Source organism: Oncorhynchus clarkii, chromosome 3 (genome assembly GCF_045791955.1).
Source record: "Oncorhynchus clarkii lewisi isolate Uvic-CL-2024 chromosome 3, UVic_Ocla_1.0, whole genome shotgun sequence".
In the NCBI taxonomy this organism is placed as follows: domain Eukaryota; kingdom Metazoa; phylum Chordata; class Actinopteri; order Salmoniformes; family Salmonidae; genus Oncorhynchus; species Oncorhynchus clarkii.
This window is the reverse complement of record NC_092149.1, coordinates 62,341,338-62,367,957: the sequence shown is the minus strand read 5'-3', so window position 1 is coordinate 62,367,957 and position 26,620 is coordinate 62,341,338. Positions and strand designations below refer to the sequence as shown.

Sequence of the window (26,620 nt, the reverse complement as noted above, 5' to 3'; positions counted from 1 at the left end):
AAAAACTAGGACAATAGTGGCAGTTGGATGGCTGGCTGCGCTCTCAGTGTATATAAAAACAAGTGGCCATTATAATAGGCATATCATAGGCAGGAGAGAGCTCAGTCGTACGGATAAGAATAACAGACTACACTTTCCAGCAGTCGGAAGGACAATTTATGCGTCAACATGTTTAGCAGATCTTTATTACAGATCGGACTGCGTGTTTGTACACAGGAGAATAGGAACGGGATTAAAAGAGTGACACCGACGTTAACCTACATTAGTGACAGGCGGCGCGATGCCTCTACCACGATCGTGGGGGACAACAATAAACAGAAAACTATGGATGATTTGGATGGGCCTAGTTTTCTGAGATCTTTATATTGGCTTTTCGGGAAAGGGTATTTTCAAACAACACATCAAATGCAAGTAAGTGCTGTACAGTGTCATTACAGTGCATTGCGAAACCTAGCTGCTAGTGTTATACCACACTGGTTGCGTATTATTATGTCTAATCTCCTAGTCCATGTGCCAGGGGTTCGGTCAGGTTGATTTGGGGTGGTGTGACGATGTTTTATAATGATTTTTCTTGAAGCTCTTTGTCCATAGAGTTAGAAAATGTGGGATAGCAGTGTAGCAATGGCAGCTTTGTTTGATTGCTTTCATCCCTCCATCCATCCCTCCCTCCATCACATAACATTTTCCAATAGGTATTTTATCCATTGGCAAACATTGTCAGTATACAACAAGTTATTTGTCATGTATACAGTTTAATCATATATAATTGGAAAGCTTAGATCCACAGCTATCCATTAGGCACATTTTCGCAATGTTCAGGTCAATAGACTTTGACCTTTGACCTCTAGGGTACATATCAGATGTGCCTGTATAAATTGCTTTAAAAAAGAAACCCAGATACATTTTACACTTTGTTTGACAAGTGGTTCTGAACGGTCACAAATTACCTTTCAAATTATATATAATTAAAACAACTTTCAAAGCACCACCTACAACTATTGTTTAAAAATAGCCCATGTTGTGCAGTAATTTGACCGTAGAATATTGGAAGTTTAGCCATAGAATTCCATGTAGTGGGAGAGCTACGTTCATGGATTGTAACTTTAGTGATAGAAGCACCAAATTGCACTCGCACAGCTAGAATAGTGTTTTAAAAAGATTTGTAGATACAGGGCCACCACAGGATTCATGCATTAATCCACGAGAAGCCTTTTTCTAATATGGCCGCCAAACAATTTAATGGAGTCTTATTGGATAAATTTCCCATGACCATACCTGTATGAAATATAATTGTATAATGCCCAATAAAATCATAAATGTTCACCGTGATATAGAATACCCAGCCAAATAACCCGGATGTGTCAGATATACTGTATAAAGATGTTAAATTATTCACCAAATTGTTCTGAGAATATGCCCAAAATGTTATCCAAATCACTGATTTCTGAAGATCCTTAATTGCAATATTTCATGAGATTTCACATGTATATATCAATTTGACATGCTTGAAGATTAAGATTATTAAGGATTAAAGGATAGCATTTGATTAAGGATTAAATTAAGGACATCTACACACAATACCCCATAAGGGAGATTTAAAAAAAAAAAAGACATATTTGCAAATTTAATGGAAATTAAATACATATCTAATTTACATAAGTATTCACAACCCTGGGTCAAAACATGTTTGAATCATCTTTGGCAGCGATTACAGCTGTGAGTTTTCTGGGTAAATCTCTAAGAGCTTTGCACACCTGGATTGTACAATATTTACACAAGAAAAAAATAATTATTCAAGCTCTTTTAAATTGGTTGTTGATCATTGCTAGACAGCCATTTTCTTGCTAGACAGCCAAGTCTTGCCATTTTCAACTGTAACTATGCCACTTTCAATGTTGTCTTGGTAAGCAACTCCAGTGTATATTTGGCCTTGTGTTTTAGGTTATTGTCCTGCTGAAAGGTGAATTTGTCTCCCAGTGTCTATTGGAAAGCAGACTGAACCAAGTTTTCCTTTAGGATTTTGCCTGTGCTTCGCTCTATTCCATTTATTTTTATCCTAAAAAACGTAATAGTCCTTGCCGATGACATTCTGGACATTAAGCAAATTACTTTGCTACATTCTTTGCAGTTTTACTTTTGTGCCTTTGTTGCAAACACAATGTATGTTTTGGAATACTTTTATTCTGTACAGGCTAGCATTGTGGTTAGTATTGTGGAGCAACTATAATGTTGTTGATCCATCCTCAGTTTTCTCCTATCACAGCCATTAAACTCTGTAATTGTTTTAAAGTCACCATTGGCCTCATTGTGAAATTCCTAAGCGGTTTCCTTCCTCTCCGGCGACTGAGTTAGGAAGGATGCCATTATCTTTCTAGTGACTGGGTGTATTGATGCACCATCCAATGTGTAATTAATAACTTCACCATACTCAAAGGGATATTCAATGTCTGCTTTTTAAAATTTAAGTTAGTCATAAGGTAGTCATTCAAAAAATCATGTTAAACACAGTCAATGCAACTTATTATGTGACTTGTTAAGCACATTTTTACTCCTGAACTAATTTAGCCTTGCCATAACAAGGATTGAATACTTATTGACTCGAGACATTTCAGCTTTTAATTTTTAATTATTTTGTAAAAAATTCTGAAAACATAATTCCACTTTGACATTATTGGTTATAGTGTGTAGGCCAGTGACACAACATCTCAATTTAATCATTTTTACATTCAGGCTGTAACACAACAAAATGTGGAAAAAGTCAAGAGGTGTGAATACTTTCTGAAGGCACTGTATCAGATTATTCCTGCCACACTGTAGAAAGCCATGCATGGGATTCCTGAAGTATGTATGTATGTAATGTAATCAAATGTATGTATGTTTTGACCAGTCTGAACAATCTGAACTGTGTTTTTTGCTAGGTAAACATCATTAAAAAGTTAGCACAATGTGACCAAGGCCTCTATTGGACAAAACAATGTGCAGTTATACTTTTTTCAACCTATCATCTTCACATCTTGGACAATTATGTCTTGCTGTACTTTCCATAAGTGCCATGCATGCACTCATTTATCAAAACCATTCCATAAAATTGTTTTGCATTTACTGTAGGCCTCATACTGCAATTGTGCTCTTCTCCCCTCTCCCCCAGATTGAACACAGCAAGATCTATGGCCCTCTGTGGAAGTCAAAGTACGGGCCCTTGGTGATAGTGAATGTGGCCAGTGCTGAGCTGATTGAGCAGGTGTTGAGACAGGAGGGCCGCCATCCCACCCGCATGGACATGCCCCACTGGAGGAGTTACCGCGAGCTGAGGAACCACGCCTATGGGCCCCTCACAGAGTGAGTAGACAGTGGAAACCCAGTCCCAGACCCTTTCATTGTAGTCTGATCCCAGATCTGTTTGTGCGGCCGTGCCAACTCCTATGGTATGACGAGGGCCATACACTCTTAGAGGAAAAAGGTGTTATCTAGAACCAAAAAGTTATTTGGTTGTCCCAATAGGAGAATCCTTTGAAGAACCCTTTTAGGTTCCATGTAGAATGCTTTTGGTTTCAGGTAGAAACCTTTTTGGTTCCAGGTAGAACCTCTGTGGAAAGTGTTCTCCCATGGGGACTGCAGAAGAACCATTTTGGAATTCTTTGTTTTAAGAGTGTCGGAGCTGGCTATACAGTACAATCTAGGATCAGGCTACTGTCATTGTACAGACAGGATATTTTGTATTTTATTACGATCCCATAAAGCTTCAGCTACTCTTCCTGGGGTCCGAACAAAACATAAAAAATTACATAATACATAACATTAATAGACAAGGACAGAACTACATATTTTTTTATACATGCTTTCCTACATTTACAGTGAAGTCGGAAGTTTACATACTCTTAGGTTGGAGTCATTAGAACTCGTTTTTCAACCACTCCACAAATTTCTTGTTAACAAACTATAGTTTTGGCAAGTCGGTTAGGACATCTACTTTGTGCATGACAAGTAATTTTTCCAACAATTGTTTACAGACAGATTATTTAATTTATAATTCACTGTATCACAATTCCAGTGGGTCAGAAGTTTACATACACTAAGTTGTCTGTGCCTTTAAACAACTTGGAAAATTCCAGAAAATGATGTCATGGCTTTAGAAGCTTCTGATAGGCTAATTTACATTATTTGAGCCAATTGGAGGTGTAACTATGGATGTATTTCAAGGCCTACCTTCAAACTCAGTGCCTCTTTGCATGACATCATGGGAAAATCAAAAGAAATCTGGTTCATCCTTGGGAGCAATTTCCAAATGCCTGAAGGTACCACGTTCATCTGTACAAACAATAGTACACGAGTATAAACACCATGTGACCACGCAGCCGTCATACCGCTCAGGAAGGAGACGCGTTCTGTCTCCTAGAGATTAACGTACTTTGGTGCGAAAAGTGCAAATCAATCCCAGAACAACAGCAAAGGACCTTGTGAAGATACTGGGGGAAACAGGTACAAAAGTATCCATATCCACAGTAAAACGAGTCCTATATCGACATAACCTGAAAGGCCGCTCTGCAAGGACGAAGCCACTGCTCCAAAACCACCATTATAAAGCCAGACTACGGTTTGCAACTACTAATGCACTTCACGAAATAGATGGCATCATGAGGCAGGAAAATGATGTGGCTCTATTGAAGCAACATCTCAAGACATCAGTCAGGAAGTTAAAGCTTGGTTGCAAATGGATCTTCCAAATGGACATTGACCCCAATCATACTTCCAAAGTTGTGGCAAAATGGCTTAAGGACAACAAAGTCAAGGTAATGGAGTGGCCATCACAAAGCTCAATCCCATAGAAAATTTGTGGGCAGAACTGAAAAAGCGTGTGCGAGTAAGGAGGCCAACAAACCTGACTCAGTTACACCAGCTCTGTCAGGAGGAATGGGCCAAAATTCACCCAATTTATTGTGGGAAGCTTGTGGAAGGCTACCCGAAATGTTTGACTCAAGTTAAACAATTTGAAGGCAATGCTACCAAATACTAATTGAGTGTATGTAAACTTCTGACCCACTGGGAAAAGCTGAAATAAATAAATAAAATAAAATAAATAAATTCTCTCCACTATTATTCTGACATTTCACATTCTTAAAATAAAGTGGTGATCCTAACTTAATTTTTTTCTAGGATTAAATGTCAGAAATTGTGTAACAAAGTTTAAATGTATTTGGCTAAGGTGTATGTAAACTTCCCACTTCAACTGTATGTAAATGTATTTTGCAGTTTTTTATTTTCAATACATTTGCTAACGTTTCTAAAATCTTGTTTTTGTTTTGTCATTATAGGGTATTATGTGTAGATTGAGGGAAAAAAACAATTTAAAACATTATAGAATAAGGCTGTATTGTAACAAAATGTGGATAAAGTCAAGGGGTCTGAATACTTTCCAAATGCACTGTAGGTAACAACTCAAGGACAGAACTGGTTACCTAAATTTAAAATAAGAATACACACTTCATACCCTTAAGCCTAACATTCCATACATCTACTTTTCAACAATACTTTGATCTACTGAGGCAGGCCCTGAAATCCTAATGTCACTGCACCAATGTTCTTTAAACAACCTGAGAGATTCTCAAGACATCAGCTAGTCAGTGAGCTGAGCAGACTATCATGTCATACGGAGCATGACTGAAATCCTTACTCTACTGAGGCTTTGTTTACAATTACTTTCTCTGAGCAGGCCCTAATATCCTAATGCCAAGGGCACACCTTATCTTGAACTTCAGCCTAAATACCAGATATTCTCAAGAGGGAGATGCTACAAGCTATTTAGGTCAGAGGCGTTGTGCTGTTTTACTTGTTTTTTAAAGCAAATGTTGCTGCTTTGGCTGCTTGCTTGAGTCATTTGAGATTGCAAGGAGTTTAATGCTATCACATACATTACTGTGTGTTGCCTTGAATTTGTTTTGGTTATAGGGACTGGGAAGAGTCTTCTGGTTGCAAGTCTTGTGGAGTATGAATGTCACTCCACTGGTATGTAGTTATTCCTGTGTTGCTTGTCCCAACACCACAGTGAAATATCCGTGTAGTAGTAGGAACATGTACAAGACAATATGCAAGAATTTGACAAGCACAAACACTTGAACCATGGGCTGCATATACAGAGCCTAGATGAGCCAGACTGTACATGAAACACAAAACCTAGGACATAAAACCTCAGCATGATCCATCATGTCGTGCTTGAACCAGTGTTGTACTAGCAAAGGATTGTGGTGCATCTGGGGGATATGTTAAAGAGATTTTCTGGTGCTTTTGAATACTTTTTAGCCAGTAGTTCTGAAAGCAGCGCTCACAAGCCAAAAGTGGTCCCCGAATGTCAGTGGTACATCACTATGTCACAAGTTGGCACAACAAGCTGGAATAACAAGTTGGCATAAAGTGTTGGTTTTCAGTGAATTTATCTAAATCACAAATCTGCATTTCCTGTGGTGTGGAAAATTCTAGGCAACAAAAGAGTGATCAAATTAAAATCCTACCTCTGTACATAACAAGTTGTCTAAGGTAGAAATGTTAGATTAAATGGAAATGGAGCTCAGTTACAATGGAAAACAGCACACATGAGAGGGTTTGCCTACCTATCGGTGTTTTGCATGTTCTCTCTGAAACAGTTCTTCTTTGTTTCAAATTACTATACAGTACATCTCTTCTCCATGTTAAAGCATGATTCCATTTGTGTCTATACTACAGGATCGGTGCTCAGTGGCAGCGGATCAGGAGTATCCTGAACCCGCGGATGCTGAAGCCCAAGCATGTCTCAGCCTACACCAACGCCATCAATGACGTGGTCACAGACTTCATAGAAAAGGTGGCATGGCTCAGGGAGACCAAGGGAGAAGGGGTCATGGTGAACGACCTGGCTGGAGAACTCTACAAGTTCGCCTTTGAAGGTTAATAACCTCTTACAGCTACCCCCCTACTTTTTTCCATTTCCGCATGAAGACATACCCAAATCTAACTGCCTGTAGCTCAGGCACAGAACCAAGGATATGCATATTCTTGGTACCATTTGAAAGAAAACACTTTGAAGTTTGTGGAAATGTGAATTGAATATAGGAGAATATAACGCAATAGATCTGGTTTAGATAATATAATGAAAAAAAACATGTTTTTTATTTTTATTGTTGTATCATCATCTTTAAAATGAACAAGATAAAACAAACATTCAGATAGGATGATGGGGACAATTTCAGTGAAAAACATAAGAGGGCAACAGTACTTGTGCAAAGTTTCAGAATGATAACTTCCAAAATGAGTGTGCTCATGACATTTATCATGAAGTCACCCAGGTGTCCCACACAAGTAGCCCAAATGTACCCAAGTGGCCAAATTGGTGAAGTTATACATTTTGAATGGAATAACTATATACAAAATACCAAAATGGTATTCTAACACACCCCCCCCCAAAAAAATGGAGAAAAAACATGAGGGAAAAAAATATATACATTTACAAAAAAACACTTTAAATATTTGGAAGACCCTAAGTCCTCTACACAATATTGTGCTGCTGATGCCAGGTGCCATAGCAGTCTCTTTCTGCTGTAAAGCAGAGGGTCACCAAGCATGTGGTGCAGGTGATGGGGGACTTCATTTTGCAAAGAACACAGCGACGCCTCCATGCTGTGCCCTTTTGGCCCTGAGGCACATCCATGCCTGCAGAAATACATTTGGGCAGATGAGCACCACTTGTGGCAGGAGCTGGATGAACCAGCTTCAGTGGGGGATGGACACCTTGGCACTGGGGGCTCCTATTTGGAGTCAGTGTCACTGTGAAAGAAAATGTTCAGTTAGAATAAAATACAGTCAATCAACGAAACAACGGTCATATCATTGGTGCACAATGATGTCATTACTTGTTGTCTTCAAATCGGTTTATTTCAGTCAATACGTCCCGCGAAATGACCCATCACATTTGGTTGTGTTACAAACAAACCAGTTGACTGCAATGAAACCAAACATGACTGGAAAAGTCACGTTCTGTGTGTGTATTTACCTCGAATGTGTCGTCGAAAATGGAATGAGACGGAATTCACGACACAAGCGGTTCACAAAATGTTTCTTGTTAGGCTATAAAAATGGATTTTATCAAACAAAAGACAATTCATTGTGTAACAATGAGCATTGGGATTGCAAACAGAGGAAGATCGTCAAAGGTAAACAATTTATTTTATTGCAGTTTGTGATTTTGTTACGCCTGTGCTGGTTGAAATAGTTGTTTTTTATGGGGCTCTATCCTCAGATAATCGCATCGTATTCTTTCGCAGTAAATCCTTTGTTAAATCTGACAACGCAGTTGCATTAGCAAGATTCTAGGCTTTCGAAACATGTGAGACACTTGTATTTTCATGAATGTTTAATATGACTATTTATGTAGCGATCACCGTATGTTGCCGCTACCGGGTTCGGTGCGCAGAGAGGTTAACAGAGGAAATGACTGTCTGTAATAATGTTCTAGTCCCCATCAGATTCAAATCTGGACCTCTAAGCCAGTTCCACTGCTTTCAAAAAGTATTCTGTTCTAATCAGGGACCTGGGACACCAAGTGGATGCAATTATTTATACGGTTGAACAGAAAACCAGAAGTAGTCTAGACCTCGTAGGGTAAGATTTGAATACCCCTGGTCTAGTCATTAGAAAGGAAAATCTTAGAACAATCGAGGAACTGATATCTGCTTCATGAAGTTTAAAAAGCTGTCCTCATCAGGATCTTACAATTATGTCATTTTGACGTTACGTTCTGGCACAGGTACAAGTGTTTCTGTGTCTTTGGTATCTATTTTCTGTGAATTGGGAGAAACGTGTGAATGTGAAAGGACAAGGTGCATTATGAGGGTTGTGGACGGCTATATCTGTTAGAAAGTGATGACCTTGAAGTAATTGCACAGTGATCTTTAGCCTTGGAAGTTGAGTAGATACTGAGTAGCTGATTGTTTGACTACCTTGTTGGGTAGGCAGTTCTTAATATAATTTTGAAGGACAGCGTACTCAGTTGGTCAAGGGCAGTGGTGATGAAAAATGTCTATCTGGATGTTCTAGATCACGAGTCAAACTCATTCCATGGAGGGCAGAGTGTCTGTGGGTTTCTTCTCCTCCCTTGTACTTGATTGATTAATTAAGGTAATTAATTATTGAAGAAATCCCCTCACATGGTTGTCTAGGAATTAATTGAAAGGAAAACCCAAAAACCCTCAGACACTTGTCCCTCCATGGAATGAGTTTGACACCCCTGTTCTCGATCCGTACTATGGTCTTTGCTCGCATATCGCGATTGTATGATGTGACATCATCACCGTCATACACTGTGTAAACTACCATCCTGATGCTGTAATGTACCCTTTAACCTCACATAATGTCATCATAGTCATGACATTGTCCTAAAGAAACAAACAAGTAATTCATAGGTTCTAATTGTGTAATTACCCTTTTACCATGCACTTTTAAGTAAATACCTGTTAATTTCTCTACCGGCATTGAATTTGATGCCTTAGATTTATACTTTATTGATATCCAATCTAATCTATATCCAATTAAATAAACTGCTACCATTGTTTGTCTCTGTCCTCAGGGATCTGTTCTGTGCTGTTTGAGACCCGTATGGGCTGTCTGAATGAGGAGGTTCCTGAAGAGACCCAGAAGTTCATTTTTTCAGTAGGAGAGATGTTTCGCCTCTCCCCCATCATCGTTCTCTTCCCCAAGTCCACCTGGCCCTACCTCCCCGTCTGGAAACATTTTGTGGCTGTCTGGGATCACCTCTTCAAAGTTGGTGAGTGATCCAGAAGCCTTGGTTTCCAGAATGAATCATGCCATGTTTCACAATTGCACAGAAATTAGTTTTGCATCACATGCTACATCACGTATAGAAAATAGTTTAAAAAGTTACACAGTAAAACTTCACAACATAACACATCATCACGTAGCCATGAACCTAAGTAACCTCTACTACATGCAAGCAAGTGAGGGGCGGGATGTAGGGTATATTTGGAGGGCACTCACTCGTTTCGCATGTGAAACATGCAAATGGTACAATGAGTTAATGTTGTTGATGTTATGTTATATCATTAACAACAACATACACATTGCACACTTTCCGATGTTGGCACTAAGACCGCTCTCAACGAGCTGTAAATGGCCATAATCAAACAAGAAAATGCACATTCAGAGGCAGTGTTTCTCGTGGCCAGTGAATTTAATGCAGGGAAACTAAAATCTGCTTTATGTCATTTTTACCAGCATGTCACCTGTGCAACTACTCAAACAGGACCTACTAGTGACACGCTCAATACGGAAGAAGAGGTTCAATGAAGCGGATGCTAAGCTACAGGACTGTTTTGCTAGCCCAAACTGGAACATTTTCCGGGATTTATCCAATAACATTGAGGAGTTTATCACATCAGTCACCGGCTTCATTAATAAGTTCATCGACAACATCATCCCCACAGTGATCGTGCGAGCATACCTCAACCAGAAGCCATGGATTACAGGCAATATCCGCACTAAGCTAAAGACTAGAGCAGCCGCTTTCAAGGAGTGGGACACTAATTCGGACGCTTATAAGAAATCCCGCTAACACCTCCGACAAGTCATCAAACAGGAAAACCATCAATACAGGACTAAGATCGAATCCTACCATGCCTGTAGCAGGGCTTGCAAACTATCACGGATTACAAAGGGAAACCCAGCCGCGAGCTGCCCAGCGACGCGAGCCTACCAGATATGCTACATGCCTTCTATCTTCGCTTCAAGGCAAGCAACACTGAACCATGCAGAAGAGCATGAGCTGTTCCAGATGACTGTGTGATCTCGCTCTCTGTAGCTGATGTGAGTAAGACCTTTAAATAGGCCCCTCAGGGGTGGGTGCGTAGTCCCATCCTGTACTCCCTGTTCACCCACGACTGCGTGGCTGCGCACGACTCCAACACCATTATCAAGTTTTCTGATGACACAATGGTGGTAGGACTGATCACCGACAACGATGAGGCAGCCTATAGGGAGGAGGTCAGAGACCTGGCAATGTGGTGTCAGGAAAACAACCTCTTCCTCAGTGTCAGGAAGACAAAGGAGCTTATAGTGGACTACAGGCAATGGAGGGGTGAGCACACCCCCATCCACATCGACAGGGCTGTAGTGATCCTCAGAAAGTTATACAGCTGCACCATTGAGAGCATCTTGACTGGCTGCCTCACCGTTTGGTACGGCAACTGCAAGGCACCACAACGTAAGGCGCTACAGAGGGTGTTGACATCACTGGGGCCAAGCTCATTGCCATCCAGAACCTTTATACCAGGCGGTGTCAGAGGGAGGCCCAAAAAAATGGTCAAAGACTCCAGCCAACCAAGCCATAGACTGTTCTCGATGCTACCGCACAGCAAGCGATACCAGTGCACTGACTTTGGAACCAACATGACCCTGAACAGCATTATACCCCAAAGCCATAAGACTGCTAAACAAGACTGCTAAATGGCTAATTAAATGGCTACCCGCTGCTACTGTCTATTGGCTATCCTGTTGCCTAGTAAGTTTAACCCTACCTAAATGTACATAGCTACCCCTGCACATTGACTCGGTACTGGTACTCGCTGTATATAGCCATGTTCATTTTTACTCGTTATTCACAGTGTATTTATCTCTAACTATGTGCTGTTGAAAAAGGACCAGTGAGTAAGCATTTCACCGTTAATCTACACCGTGTTTACGAAGCATGAGACATAAGATTTGATTTGATTTCTCATGTAAAAGGAGTGAGTGCCCTCACATACCCTACAATACTGTCTCCTTTAGTTTCAGCAGAGGTTTCAAAAGTTCAATGGCTGTGTTTCAGCTCTAAGCAAATCAAAGCAAAGTTCACACTGATAATCTTTGGCTTGTTGACTTGAGCTCAGGGTGCACCCCCATAACCAATTCTTTCTTTGGCCGCCTCTCCTTCCAGTCCTTCCAGTTCTCTGCTGCCAATGACTGGAACGAACTACAAACATCTCTGAAACTGGAAACACTTATCTCCCTCACTAGCTTTAAGCACCAACTGTCAGAGCAGCTCACAGATTACTGCACCTGTACATAGCCCACCTATAATTTAGCACAAACCTCTACCTCTTTCCCTACTGTATTTATTTATTTGATTTATTTATTTATTTTGCTCCTTTGCACCCCATTATTTTTATTTCTACTTTGCACATTCTTCCATTGCAAATCTACCATTCCATTGTTTTACTTGCTATATTGTATTTACTTTGCCACCATGGCCTTTTTTTTTTCTTTACCTCCCCTATCTCACCTCATTTGCTCACATCGTATATAGACTTGTTTATACTTTATTATTGACTGTATGTTTGTTTTACTCCATGTGTAACTCTGTGTTGTTGTTTGTGTCGAACTGCTTTGCTTTATCTTGGCCAGGTTGCAATTGTAAATGAGAACTTGTTCTCAACTTGCCTACCTGGTTAAATAAAGGTGAAATAAAAATAAAATAAATAATAGGCTGTCATATTACATTGTAGTATATCGCCATCTAGTGGCAGATATCCTACATGAGCAAAAATAACATCCCATCATGACTCAGGTCCATATCAAGTGTCTTTCCTCGATTATTCGCTTCCTCTCCTTGCCTCCTCCTCATAACATCAGATGGAAGTGAGTGCCGAGAAGAACATCCAATGCCCTCCTCGCTCTTGTTGCAATTGTAAAGGATGTCACACTGCTTGCTTTGCCAGTCCTACTTTCTCATGATTCAGCTCATACTGAGGCTTGAACACAGGACCTCTCACTTGCAATCACCTGTAACTGCCCTCCTGAAGCATCTTACCCAGTTGCGCCACCGAAAAGCAAGCTATTCTGCAGAGCAAGTGGGACACTTTAGGCTGAGGAGTGAGTTTCACAGATCCCTATCTGCTACACAAGGATTGAGAAAAGACTTGAGATTCACCCTAAGTATTTATATTGTCTTTGTGCTGGTTGCTATATCCTCTGACTTCAGCTCTCTCCCCATGCAGCGGAGGAGCAGGTGCGTCAGAAGATGGAGGAGATCCAGGAGAGGATCTCCCTGGGCCAGCCAGTGCAGGGAGAGTACCTCACACACCTCCTAGTCAGCGAACAGATGTCTGTCACTGAGATACTGGGCTCCATCACTGAGCTACTGCTGGCTGGGGTCGACACAGTGAGGAGGGATGTGTGTGTGTGTGTGTCTTAAAATACCAGTGAGGAGCTGTTTCACAGTAGGGTGGAAACAGGTGGGGAAAGGGGTGATGGCCTGGGGGATGGGCATGTTTTTTTTCTTAATTTCAACCACTTTAGATTGTGATTTGTTGAATGAACGTTTGCAACATACCACATTAGCTAACTTCGTCATGTACAGTTACAACAGCAGCATAACAGTATCCGTACAATATTATTAGCTTACAACTTATTCCTATTGTAATTGTTTTTGTATGCTCCAGACGTCCAACACCGTCTCGTGGTCTCTGTACCACATGGCCCTGGAGCCAGAGATCCAGGAGAAGCTGTACCAGGAAGTGATCAGTGTCTGCCCGGGGGACAAGGTGCCAACTAGTGATGACATCGCCAGAATGCCCTGGCTTAAGACTGTTGTCAGGGAGACACTACGGTACGTTATTAGTCATCTGTCATCCCCACTCAGGTCATTTTCAGTAGATTCACTAATTAATAAAATGAATAATGGGTTATTAAAGTTATTATATTCATAATGAGGTCTTCATAATGAATTATAATGAGTTGTTAAATACATTATACGCCAATGTGCTTATGTGTAGTTTTTTTAAATGATTTATTTCTTGTTAATTAGTCAAATGGAGCAAATCCCTTTCTCTCTCAAAGATGTACCACATTGCGCTATTTTTTAGCATGAACTCTGCAGGCGAAACAAACTCCACTACACTCTCTACTCCTAGTGACTTTCTTGTATACTCCCTCCTCAGGATGTACCCAGTAGTACCCGGAAATGCCCGCATCAATGTGGAAAATGAAATAGTCGTGGGGGACCACCTCTTCCCCAAAAATGTGAGTTTTACTTTTGTCATCTTGTACTGTTGGAAATGGTTGCTATTGGTGAACTTAATTACTTTTCTTTTCATCCTGTATGGAGAGGAGATCCGATCACACTTGTATATTCAGTTTTATCCAGAGATATACATGCACTTGCACCATTCAATATTTTATTTAGTTCAAAACCAGGGTATAGTTTTGGTTTGTCAATATCGCTCACACCAAACAATTATACAGTATACCACTAATCAGAGTTAGAGAGCGACTATGTTTGACTGTTCTCCTCTCTTCTGTCCTCTCCTCCATCACTTCTCTCTCCTTTCTTTCCATCTCTCTGTTCCAGACCCTGTTCCACCTGTGTCACTATGCCGTGTCCTATGACCAGACAGTGTTCCCGGAGCCCCATGCCTTCCTGCCAGAGCGCTGGCTCCGTGGGGGCCGGGGGGAAGACAAGAAGAACCAGCACCCCTTCGGCTCCGTGCCCTTCGGTTTCGGGGTCCGGGCCTGCCTGGGCCGGAGGGTGGCCGAGCTGGAGATGTACCTCATCCTTTCAAGGGTAAGAATTACAGGCCTGTTCTGTAGTAGCTACCCTTCATCAAACAGCCTTCTTCTGTTATGTAGGACTGTTATAGTAGCTTGGGATGCTGACCACTTGTTAAAAAGCTAGATTTTCTGCATCTGATAATGGTCAGGGGTCGATACAGCATCCTCTGTCTATAATGCATTTCCTACACCAATTTTCATATTTCATTTGACAGTGACTCTAGAGGTTTGAGAGGTTAAAGCTACAGTAAGTTTAACCTACTTTTTAGCCCCAAAACCAGGACATTGAGTAGTTAGTGTTGCTCTAGTCTTTAGTAACAGTCTTGTAGAATCTGGTTCAACTTGTTGTGGTGTTCCTCTGTTAGCTTCTGCATTGGAAGGAAAACATGGCACTTCTGGCACCGACAGAGATGGCCGCCTTGCTTCGCGTTCCTAGGAAACTATGCAGTATCTTGTTTTTTTATGTGTTATTTCTTACATTGTTACCCCAGGTAATCTTAGGTTTTATTACAAGCAGTCGAGAGGAACTATTGGATATAAGAGCAACGTCAGTTCACCTACATTATGACCAGGAGTACGACTTTCCCGAAGCGGATCCTCTGTTTGGCCTACCACCCAGGACAATGAATCGGATCCCAGCTGGCGACCCAAAACAACGGCGCCGTAGAAGGGGCAGACGGAGCTCTTCTGGTCAGGCTCCGTAGACGGGCTCACCGCTCCCGAGCATATGTCCAGTCTCTTGACAACAAGGTAGATGAAATCCGAGCAAGGGTAGCATTCCAGAGAAACATCCGAGACTGTAACGTTCTTTGTTTCACGGAAACATGGCTCACTCGAGACACGCTATCTGAGTCGGTACAGCCACCTGGTTTCTTCCCGCATCGCGCTGACAGAAACAAGCATCTCTCTGGTAAGAAGAAGGGCAGGGGTGTATGCCTTATGATTAACGAGAAGTGGTGTGATCATAATAACATACAGGAACTCAAGTCCTTTTGTTCACCTGGCTTAGAATTCCTCACAATCAAATGCCGACCGCATAATCTACCAAGCGAATTCTCTTCAATCATAATCTCAGTCCTGTCTATTCCCCCCCAAGCAGACACATCGACGGCCCTGAAATAACTTCATTGGACTCTATGTAAACTGGAAACCACATATCCTGAGGCTGCAGTTATTGTAGCTGGGAATTTTAACAAGGCTAATCTGAATACAAAGCTCCCCAAATTCTATCAGCATATCGATTGTGCTACCAGGGCTGGCAAAACCCTAGACCACTGTTATTCTAACTTCCGCAACGCATATAAGGCCCTCCCCCACCCACCCTTCGGAAAAGCTGACCACGACTCCATTTTGTTGCTCCCAGCCTATTGACAGAAACTAAAACAGGAAGCACCCGCGCTCAGGTCTGTTCAACGCTGGTCCGACCAATCGGATTCCACGCTTCAATATTGCTTCGATGTTAGACTTCCGGCGCCGACAGAGATGGCCGCCTCGCTTCGCGTTCCTAGGAAACTATGCAGTTTTTTGTTTTTTTACGTGTTATTTCTTACATTAGTACCCCAGGTCATCTTAGGTTTCATTACATACAGTCGAGAAGAACTACTGAATATAAGACCAGCGTCAACTCACCATCAGTATGACCAAGAATATGTTTTTCGCGACGCGGATCCTGTGTTCTGCCTTACAAACAGGACAACGGAGTGGATCCTATGCAGCGACCCAAAAAAACGACTCCGAAAGAGAGGGAAACGAGGCGGTCTTCTGGTCAGACTCTGGAGACGGGCACACCGTGCACCACTCCCTAGCATTCTTCTTGCCAATGTCCAGTCTCTTGACAACAAGTTTGATGAAATCCGAGCAAGGGTAGCATTCCAGAGGGACATCAGAGACTGTAACGTCCTTTGCTTCACTGAAACATGGCTCACTGGAGAGACTCTATCCGAAGCGGTGCAGCCAACGGGTTTCTCCACGCATCGCGCTGACAGAAACAAACATCTTTCTGGTAAGAAGAGGGGCGGGGGCGTATGCCTCATGGCCAACGTGACATGGTGTGATGAAAGAAACATACAGGAACTCAAATCCTTCTGTTCACCTGATTTAGAATTCCTCACAATCAAATGTAGACCGCATTATCTACCAAGAGAATTCTCTTCGATTATAATCACAGCCGTATATATCCCCCCCCCAAGCAGACACATCGATGGCTCTGAACGAACTTTATTTAACTCTCTGTAAACTGGAAACGATTTATCCGGAGGCTGCATTCATTGTAGCTGGGGATTTTAACAAGGCTAATCTGAAAACAAGACTCCCTAAATTTTATCAGCATATCGATTGCGCAACCAGGGGTGGAAAGACCTTGGATCATTGTTACTCTAACTTCCGCGACGCATATAAGGCCCTGCCCCGCCCCCCTTTCGGAAAAGCTGACCACGACTCCATTTTGTTGATCCCTGCCTACAGACAGAAACTAAAACAAGAGGCTCCCACGCTGAGGTCTGTCCAACGCTGGTCCGACCAAGCTGACTCCACACTCCAAGACTGCTTCCATCACGTGGACTGGGAGATGTTTCGTATTGCGTCAGATAACAACATTGACGAATACGCTGATTCGGTGTGCGAGTTCATTAGAACGTGCATTGAAGATGTCGTTCCCATAGCAACGATTAAAACTTTCCCTAACCAGAAACCGTGGATTGATGGCAGCATTCGTGTGAAACTGAAAGCGCGAACCACTGCTTTTAATCAGGGCAAGTTGTCTGGTAACATGACCAAATACAAACAGTGCAGCTATTCCCTCCGCAAGGCTATCAAACAAGCTAAGCGCCAGTACAGAGACAAAGTAGAATCTCAATTCAACGGCTCAGACACAAGAGGCATGTGGCAGGGTCTACAGTCAATCACGGACTACAGGAAGAAATCCATCCCAGTCACGGACCAGGATGTCTTGCTCCCAGACTAAATAACTTTTTTGCCCGCTTTGAGGACAATACAGTGCCACTGACACGGCCTGCAACGAAAACATGCGGTCTCTCCTTCACTGCAGCCGAGGTGATTTAAACGTGTTAACCCTCGCAAGGCTGCAGGCCCAGACGGCATCCCCAGCCGCGCCCTCAGAGCATGCGCAGACCAGCTGGCCGGTGTGTTTACGGACATATTCAATCAATCCCTATACCAGTCTGCTGTTCCCACATGCTTCAAGAGGGCCACCATTGTTCCTGTTCCCAAGAAAGCTAAGGTAACTGAGCTAAACGACTACCGCCCCGTAGCACTCACATCCGTCATCATGAAGTGCTTTGAGAGACAATTCAAGGACCATATCACCTCCACCCTACCTGACACCCTAGACCCACTCCAATTTGCTTACCACCCCAATAGGTCCACAGATGACGCAATCACCATCACACTGCACACTGCCCTAACCCATCTGGACAAGAGGAATACCTATGTAAGAATGCTGTTCATCGATTACAGCTCAGCATTTAACACCAGAGTACCCTCCAAACTCGTCATTAAGCTCGAGACCCTGGGTCTCGACCCCGCCCTGTGCAACTGGGTCCTCGACTTCCTGACTGGCCGCCCCCAGGTGGTGAGGGTAGGTAACATCTCCACCCCGCTGATCCTCAACACTGGGTCCCCACAAGGGTGCGTTCACAGCCCTCTCCTGTACTCCCTGTTCACCAACGACTGCGTGGCCATGCACGCCTCCAGCTCAATCATCAAGTTTGCAGACGACACTACAGTGGTAGGCTTGATTACCAACAACGACGAGACGGCCTACAGGGAGGAGGTGAGGGCCCTCGCAGTGTGGTGTCAGGAAAATAACCTCACACTCAATGTCAACAAAACAAAGGAGATGATCGTGGCCTTCAGGAAACAGCAGAGGGAGCAGCCCCCTATCTACATTGACAGGACAGTAGTGGAGAGGGTGGAAAGTTTTAAGTTCCTCGGCATACACATCACGGACAAACTGAAATGGTTCACCCACACAGACAGCGTGGTGAAGAAGGCGCAGCAGCGCCTCTTCAACCTCAGGAGGCTGAAGAAATTTGGCTTTTCACCAAAAACACTCACAAACTTTTACAGATGCACAATCGAGAGCATCCTGTCGGGCTGTATCACCGCCTGGTACGGCAGCTGCTCCGCCCATAACCGGAAGGCTCTGCACAACGCATCACCGGGGGCAAACTACCAGCCCTCCAGGACACCTACACCACCCGATGTCTCAGGAAGGCCAAAAAGATCATCAAGGACAACAACCACCCGAACCACTGCCTGTTCACCCCGCTATCATCCAGATGGCGAGGTCAGTACAGGTGCATCAAAGCGGGGACCGAGAGACAGAAGCTGTTTTTCAGTCTCAAGGCCATCAGACTGTTAAACAGCCACCACTAACATTGAGTGGCTGCCGCCAACATACTGACTCAACTCTAGCCTCTTTAAGAATGGAAAAATGAATGTAATCAATTTATCACTAGCCACTTTATATAATGCTTACATACCCTACATTACTCATCTCATATGTATATACTGTACGCTATACCATCTACTGCATCTTGCTATCTTGATGTAATTAAATGTATCACTAGCCACTTTAAACAATGCCGCTTTATATAATGTTATCATACCCTACATTACTCATCTCATATGTATATACTGTACTCTATACCATCTACTGCATCTTGCCTATGCCGCTCGGCCATCACTCATTTATATATTTTTATGTGCATATTCGTATTCATTCCTTTACACTTGTATGTATAAGGTAGTTGTTGTGAAATTGTTAGGTTATATTACTTGTTAGATATTACTGCATGGTCGGAACTAGAAGCACAAGCATTTCGCTACACTCACATTAACATCTGCTAACCATGTGTATGTGACAATTAAATTTGATTTGATTTTGGCAGACCAGACCTTCACCTTTGGTCTGATTCAGCCCATCTGGATACATGGTGATACCATGAATCTGTCTGTCGGCAAGGAATATGTAATCATTAACTTAACTTGGATTGTTGGAAGGAAGGAGTTGTCCTTTCAAACCTCCAGCCTTTAAGATACAGGGTATAGTGTTCTCATATGTTTTATTGATTCAGAGACACAGTTGAATAAAAGGATAAAACAATGACTTTCACATCTATTTACTGTAAATGTTTCAATTAGGAGAGTTTATATTTCTAGGTTATTGTGCAATTCAAGGGTTTTTGTTCCTTTTATCTATTATGTACAGTATGTATCTTTCCATTGAACACATGGATAGCTAATATTCTCTCAGACTAGGACAATAACATACTAATGTCAACATGTTTTCCTCTCTCTGTCCTCCCAGTTGATAAAACACTATGAGATACGTGCAGATCCTGCTGGAGCCACAGTTAAGCCAATCACAAGAACCCTTCTTGTCCCTGCTACCCCAATCAACCTGCAGTTTATTAATAGGACAGTCCAGTAGCAAGAGGAACCAATGGCAGCAGAATGAATTTCCCTATGAACCACATTAGTATCAAAGGTGGTATATTATATTGACAAGATAAACAAGTGACCGCTGTGACAATGGAAATATATGTCCTCAAAGATAGAGGAAGCCAGATCAGATGAAGCCATTCTAGCCAATGAAAGGGCAGATATGTGTGTGAACAACAGGCCAAAGAGATAGATAGAGGACTCATCTTTGTATCTGTGCTATTATATATTTATTTTTGTTATTTGATTATTAAAAAAAAACATTTTTACCCCTTTTTCTCCCCAATTTCGTGGTATCCAATTGGTAGTTACAGTCTTGTCTCATTGCTGCAACACCCGTACGGACTCGGGAGAGGCGAAGGTCGAGAGCCATGCGTCCTCCGAAACACAACCCAACCAATGTCGCACTGCTTGTTGACACAATGCCCACTTAATCTGGAAGCCAGGCGACCGTGTCAGTGTGCACTGTGTCAGTGTGCACTGCGCCGGCCCGCAACAGGAGTTGCTGCGATGGGACAAGGACATCCCTGCTGGCAAAAACCCTCCCCTTACCCGGACGACGTTTGGCCAATTGTGCGCCACCCCATGCGTCTCCCGGTCGCGGCTGGCTGCAACGGAGCATGGACTCCCAACTCATAGGAATTCCCACCCAGTTGACTACTTTAAAATGGTGGAAGCCCTCAAAGGCAATGTCCATGCTAAAGCATATAATATTTGCCAAAGCGTATATCCATGATGAGTCCTCTATCTATCTATTTATCTCTATGACACAGGCACAACTCAAAGTAGCCCGAAATGCCACGTGCATCCACTTATATCAGTGCATTCGTAACAACCTAAGCATCAAGATACGTATATTTAATCAAATAAGCATCAATTAGCAATTACTTTTTTTGATGATCAAATTAGACACTGATTGGCCTCCATACAAACATTCCTTACTTTGTATGCTTATTTTCATGGACAGATTGTGGCAGAGTATAACTCCGCTTCATCTCTGTTAGTATACACACCGTGTAAGTCTTCCTGTCACCAAGCACTTGTTAATGGACAAGTCACTAAGTGTACTACTTTACCTCACTTAACTTTCCCATGCCTTAATAAGTGACCCACAAATGTGTAACGTTAGGACCACAACACAGCGAGACCACAGTAAGACCCTGTTGTTGACAGTGTGTTGTCATTATATTAACATTTATTTCTGTAGATAGGTTTAGTTTAATTTAACAACTGTCTTGCTCCAGGTGAGGCTGTGTTATTTGTTGCTAATTAACACAGTTTAATTTGTATGTTAATTTGTGTGTTTTTTTTAAAGTATGATTTTAAAATGTATTTTATGTTATATGACAATGCACATATTATAGATGTATAATTACCTACAAAGTTATGCTGTTGATTCAGTATTGAAGATGTTCTAAAAGAATGTAACACAATAAAATAGCCTTTTAGCCACTTTTGTGATGTATTTTTCACAGAGATTCCTTTTGAGGACATTCTCTAGTATTACAATGATTGATAAGACAGCTTGGACTTTGCCGGATGAAAGCTGGCTTATGTCCCAAATGGCACCCTATCCCCTAGTGCACTGATATTGACCGGGGCCCATAGTGGATAGGGTGCCATTTGGGACGCACACCTTTAGCCTCAACACTACTAGAGATGCTACTGTGGAATAACAGCTTGTACTGCTGGGAAACTTTAATTATGAGGTTCCACAATTCCACAGCACTATTTGTTTTGCTACTTTACTCACATATGTAACAGTATGACAGTACACTGTTGTTACACTGGTTTAAAGCTACTGTAATATAACGTGCCACAGAAAAGAGTTGTGACTAGAGAGAGTACAGCCATGACCGGAAGTGACTTTTCATAGCAGGTTAGGAGAGCATTTTAGCTAACCCTAACCCTTTTCCTAACCTTAACCTAAGTCTCCTAACCTGCCACTTTAATTATCCTAACCTGCTACAAAAAAGTAACTTCCGGTCGTAGCTGTACTCCCTTTAGTCAGAACCACAGAAAAAGTTAGATTTTCTCCACCAAGCATGGTGACTTCAAGCCGTGGATAGTAAGACTAGATAAGTCTTATGCATACTGAACAGTATTTTATCACAAACTATATTCAGTATAAGTCTTGTCATTCATGTTTCCCTAGTATTCAATTCAAAAAACGTTTATGTCCTGAGAGGGAACTTCATGAGCGGTGACAGGGTGATACATACAAGACACTTAACAACATAGCAAAATAGAACACAGAAACATTAACAGTATAACAGATTAGATTAGAAGCAATCTATGCAATCACAGGCTATACAGTGGGGCAAAACATTTATTTAGTCAGCCACCAATTGTGCAAGTTCTCCCACTTAAAAAGATGAGAGGTCTGTAATTTCATCATAGGTACACTTCAACTATGATAGACAAAATGAGGGGAAAAAATCCAGAAAATGACATTGTAGGATTTTTAATGGATTTATTTGCTAATTATGGTGGAAAATAAGTATTTGGTCACCTACAAACAAGCAAGATTTCTGGCTCGCACAGACCTGTAACTTCTTCTTTAAGAGGCCCCTCTGTCCTCCACTCGTTACCTGTATTAATGGCACCTGTTTGAACTTGTTATCAGTATAAAAGACACCTGTCCACAACCTCAAACAGTCACACTCCAAACTCCACTATGGCCAAGACCAAAGAGCTGTCAAAGGACACCAGAAACAAAATTGTAGACCTGCACCAGGCTGGGAAGACTGAATCTGCAATAGGTAAGCAGCTTGGTTTGAAGAAATCAACTGTGGGAGCAATTATTAGGAAATGGAAGACATACAAGACCACTGATAATCTCCCTCGATCTGGGGCTCCACGCAAGATCTCACCCCGTGGGGTCAAAATGATCACAAGAATCATTTTCACAAATCCCAGAACCACGCGGGGGACCTAGTGAATGACCTGCAGAGTGCTGGGACCAAAGTAACAAAGCCTACCATCAGTAACACACTACGCCGCCAGGGAATCAAATCCTGCAGTGCCAGACGTGTCCCCCTGCTTAAGCCAGTACATGTCCAGGCCCGTCTGAAGTTGGCTAGAGAGCATTTGGATGATCCAGAAGACGATTGGGAGAATGTCATATGGTCAGATGAAACCAAAATAGAGCTTTTTGGTAAAAACTCAACTTGTTGTGTTTGGAGGACAAAGAATGCTGAGTTGCATCCAAAGAACACCATACCTACTGTGAAGCATGGGGGTAGAAACATCATGCTTTGGGGCTGTTTTTCTGCAAAGGGACCAGGACGACTGATCCGTGTAAAAGAAAGAATGAATGGGGAAATGTATCGTGAGATTTTGAGTGAAAACCTCCTTCCATCAGCAAGGGCATTGAAGATGAAACGTGGCTGGGTCTTTCAGCATGACAATGATCCCAAACACACCGCCCGGGCAACGGAGGAGTGGCTTCGTAAGAAGCATTTCAAGGTCCTGGAGTGGCCTAGCCAGTTTCCAGATCTCAACCCCATAGAAAATCTTTTTTTCTATGTTGAAAGTCTGTGTTGCCCGGCAACAGCCCCAAAACATCACTGCTCTAGAGGAGATCTGCATGGAGGAATGGGTCAAAATACCAGAAACAGTGTGTGAAAACCTTGTGAAGACTTACAGAAAACGTTTGACCTCTGTCATTGCCAACAAAGGGTATATAACAATGTATTGAGATAAACTTTTGTTATTGACCAAATACTTATTTTCCACCATAATTTGCAAATAAATTCATTAAAAATCCATGGAATAAACAAACGTACAGTCAATAACACAATAGAAAAAAATCTATATACAGATGAGACAAGATTAGGGAAGTATGGCAATAAATAGGCTGTAGCGGCTATTAGTAAGCTATTGCGACAATGTGCAACTTGTAGAATGAATGATTGATTGAAGGGAACTAAATAGGCAGATAAATGTTGGTTATATATATTTACATTGGTGTTTTTTACTCACTGGCTGACCTTTTCTTGTGGCAGCAAGTCACAAATCTTGCTTCTGGGATTGCACACAGAGGTATTTCCCCTAACAGATATGGGGTTTTGAATTTGTGTTCAAATTCTTTGTGGATTTGTGTAATTTGAGGGAAATATATGTCTCTTATATGGTCCTACATTTGGCAGGAAGCTAGAAAGTGCAGCTTGGTTTCCACCTCATTTTGTGTACAGTGGGTACATATCCTGTCTTCATGCTCCTGAGTGGGGCAGCGGTCTAAGGCACTGCATCTCAGTGCTAGAGACGTCACTACAGACACCCTGGTTCGAATCCGGGCTGTATCACAACCGGCCGTGATCTTAATTATCCCTAGAATTTCTAAGCAAACAGCTGGAGGCAGGGCTTTCTCCTATAGAGCTAAATTTTTATGGAATGGTCTGCCTACCCATGTGAGAGACGCAAACTCGGTCTCAACCTTTAAGTATTTACTGAAGACTCATCTCTTCAGTGGGTCATATGATTAAGTGTAGTCTGGCCCAGGAGTGTGAGGGTGAACGGAAAGGCTCTGGAGCAACGAAACGCCCTTGCTGTCTCTGCCTTGCCGGTTCCTCTCTTTCCACTGGGTTCTCTGCCTCTAACCCTATTACAGGGGCTGAGTCACTGGCTTACTGGTGCTCTTTCATGCCGTCCCTAGGAGGGGTGCGTCACTTGAGTGGGTTGAGTCACTGATGTGATCTTCCTGTCTGGGTTGGCGCCCCACCTTGGGTTGTGCCGTGGCGGAGATCTTTGTGGGCTATACTCGGCCTTGTCTCAGGATGGTAAGTTGGTAGTTGAAGATATCCCTCTAGTGGTGTGGGGGCTGTGCTTTGGCAAAGTGGGTGGGGTTATATCCTTCTTGTTTGGCCCTGTCCGGGGGTATCATCGGATGGGGCCACAGTGTCTCCTGACCCCTCCTGTCTCAGCCTCCAGTATTTATGCTGCAGTAGTTTATGTGTCGGGGGGCTAGGGTCAGTTTGTTATATCTGGAGTACTTCTCCTGTCTTATCCGGTGTCCTGTGTGAATTTAAGTATGCTCTCTCTAATAATTGGGAGTCCCATAAGGCAGCACAAATGGTCCTGCGTTGTCCGGGTTTGGCCGATGTCAGCCATCATTGTAAATAAGAATTTGTTCTTAACTGACTGGCCTAATTAAATAATGGTTCAATATTTTTTTTTTAAGTACTCTTTCTCTCAGCACACACATTCAACAACCAATTAAAAAGTCACGCTGTTATGTAGTCAGTGTCTCTACTGCCGCCTATGGTGCTCATGCATAGGGGATGGTCACTGGCACCAGGGTGGAACATCATAGCACATCAAAGGAGAATGTAAATGTGACATGCTGACCATTCATGTATTTACAATTGGAGACTATTGACATGGCAAATACAACCAAACAGCATGGTAGGGGTTTCATGGGGGAAATAGTTATATGCTAATAGTACTGTATATACTATTGAGTTATACAATCCACTATTTTGTTGCTGAGAATTGTCCTGCACTGCAAGGAATGCAGATGAGCTTTGCGATTTACATACATTCACTGAAAACCCACACTAATATGGTTATATTAACGGTATTGCACGTTTCATGTAGCCTACTTTTGGCCAGCTAATAGCATAACCCCTGATCAAGCAACATTACATTGAAATCTTGTTTCTGCATGATTATTTTGCTGTAACAATACAGGTCAAATTGAGATCCTACAACTGTGTGTGTGGAAATCAGGAAATATTAGAGATGAACTACATTACATTTTTTTGGTGTGAACAATTTGTTTTATTCCTTCACTTCAACAATAGCACTCTCCATGAGAAAAAAAAATGCATGATAACAAAACCCTATAAATGCATAAATGTCTCAGTTAAAAGTGCCAGAACATATGGAAGTTATCCAATTCAGAAGGTATTCAAAAAACGAGGAGGACCAGAGGCACTCTTCATACAATGAAAATGCCTTCATTTTTACAGTATGTTTAATGGAACACATATGTAAAAACTCGGACGCGTTTCAGCAGCATGGACTTCGTCAGAGTAGACGAACGAAGTTACAAGTTACGAATAATGAATTCACATCAAGCCAACTACTACCACAGTTTAATCAGTTAAATAGGTAGACAAATGATTTGATAAGAAAATGATGATGGATAAATGTTCTCTAAACTTTGTGTCAATCATTTTCTTATCAAAAGGTAGGCTTAGCCTACCCTATTTTGCGTGAGAAAACACTATTGTTAGTCTACTATCCACCAGTGGGACTCACAGGCTATGATCACTTCAGGCCAATTTCAACAGGCATTCCATGCTCAGGTTTGCGGGTTCAAAAACCCAAACAAGAACTCTATTGTGCATCCAGAATCTGGTTCACAGGCAGGTTCCCACACAGTCCAGACTCTGCTGGGCTATATGAAAGTAAAGTAAGATATGCTATTCTACTGACAGTAGCAGATCTGTACTGAACAGCCCTTGAAGTCACAAATTCATGGATCTGGAGTCGAATATTAACTAACGGGTTGAACATATGTTATAAGAGAGCTGCGTTTTTCAATGCTGCGCAGGGCGCTCAGTCACAGACAAGAGAGGAACGGACT

At 42.2% G+C, this 26,620-nt stretch overlaps 1 protein-coding gene across 1 annotated transcript; it reads left to right on the top strand.

Annotated features, from left to right (window-relative positions):
* LOC139400913 (cytochrome P450 family 27 subfamily A member 3) lies at nt 1–21,480 on the top strand. Its single transcript, XM_071145459.1, has 9 exons — nt 1–411; nt 3,149–3,339; nt 6,718–6,917; nt 9,593–9,790; nt 13,014–13,177; nt 13,458–13,624; nt 13,956–14,037; nt 14,366–14,578; nt 19,895–21,480. The coding sequence occupies exons 1-9, from the start codon at nt 169–171 to the stop codon at nt 20,015–20,017; spliced, it is 1,581 nt and encodes a 526-aa protein (XP_071001560.1). The 5' UTR covers nt 1–168; the 3' UTR covers nt 20,018–21,480.
* Nucleotides 21,481–26,620: the final 5,140 nt, after the last annotated feature.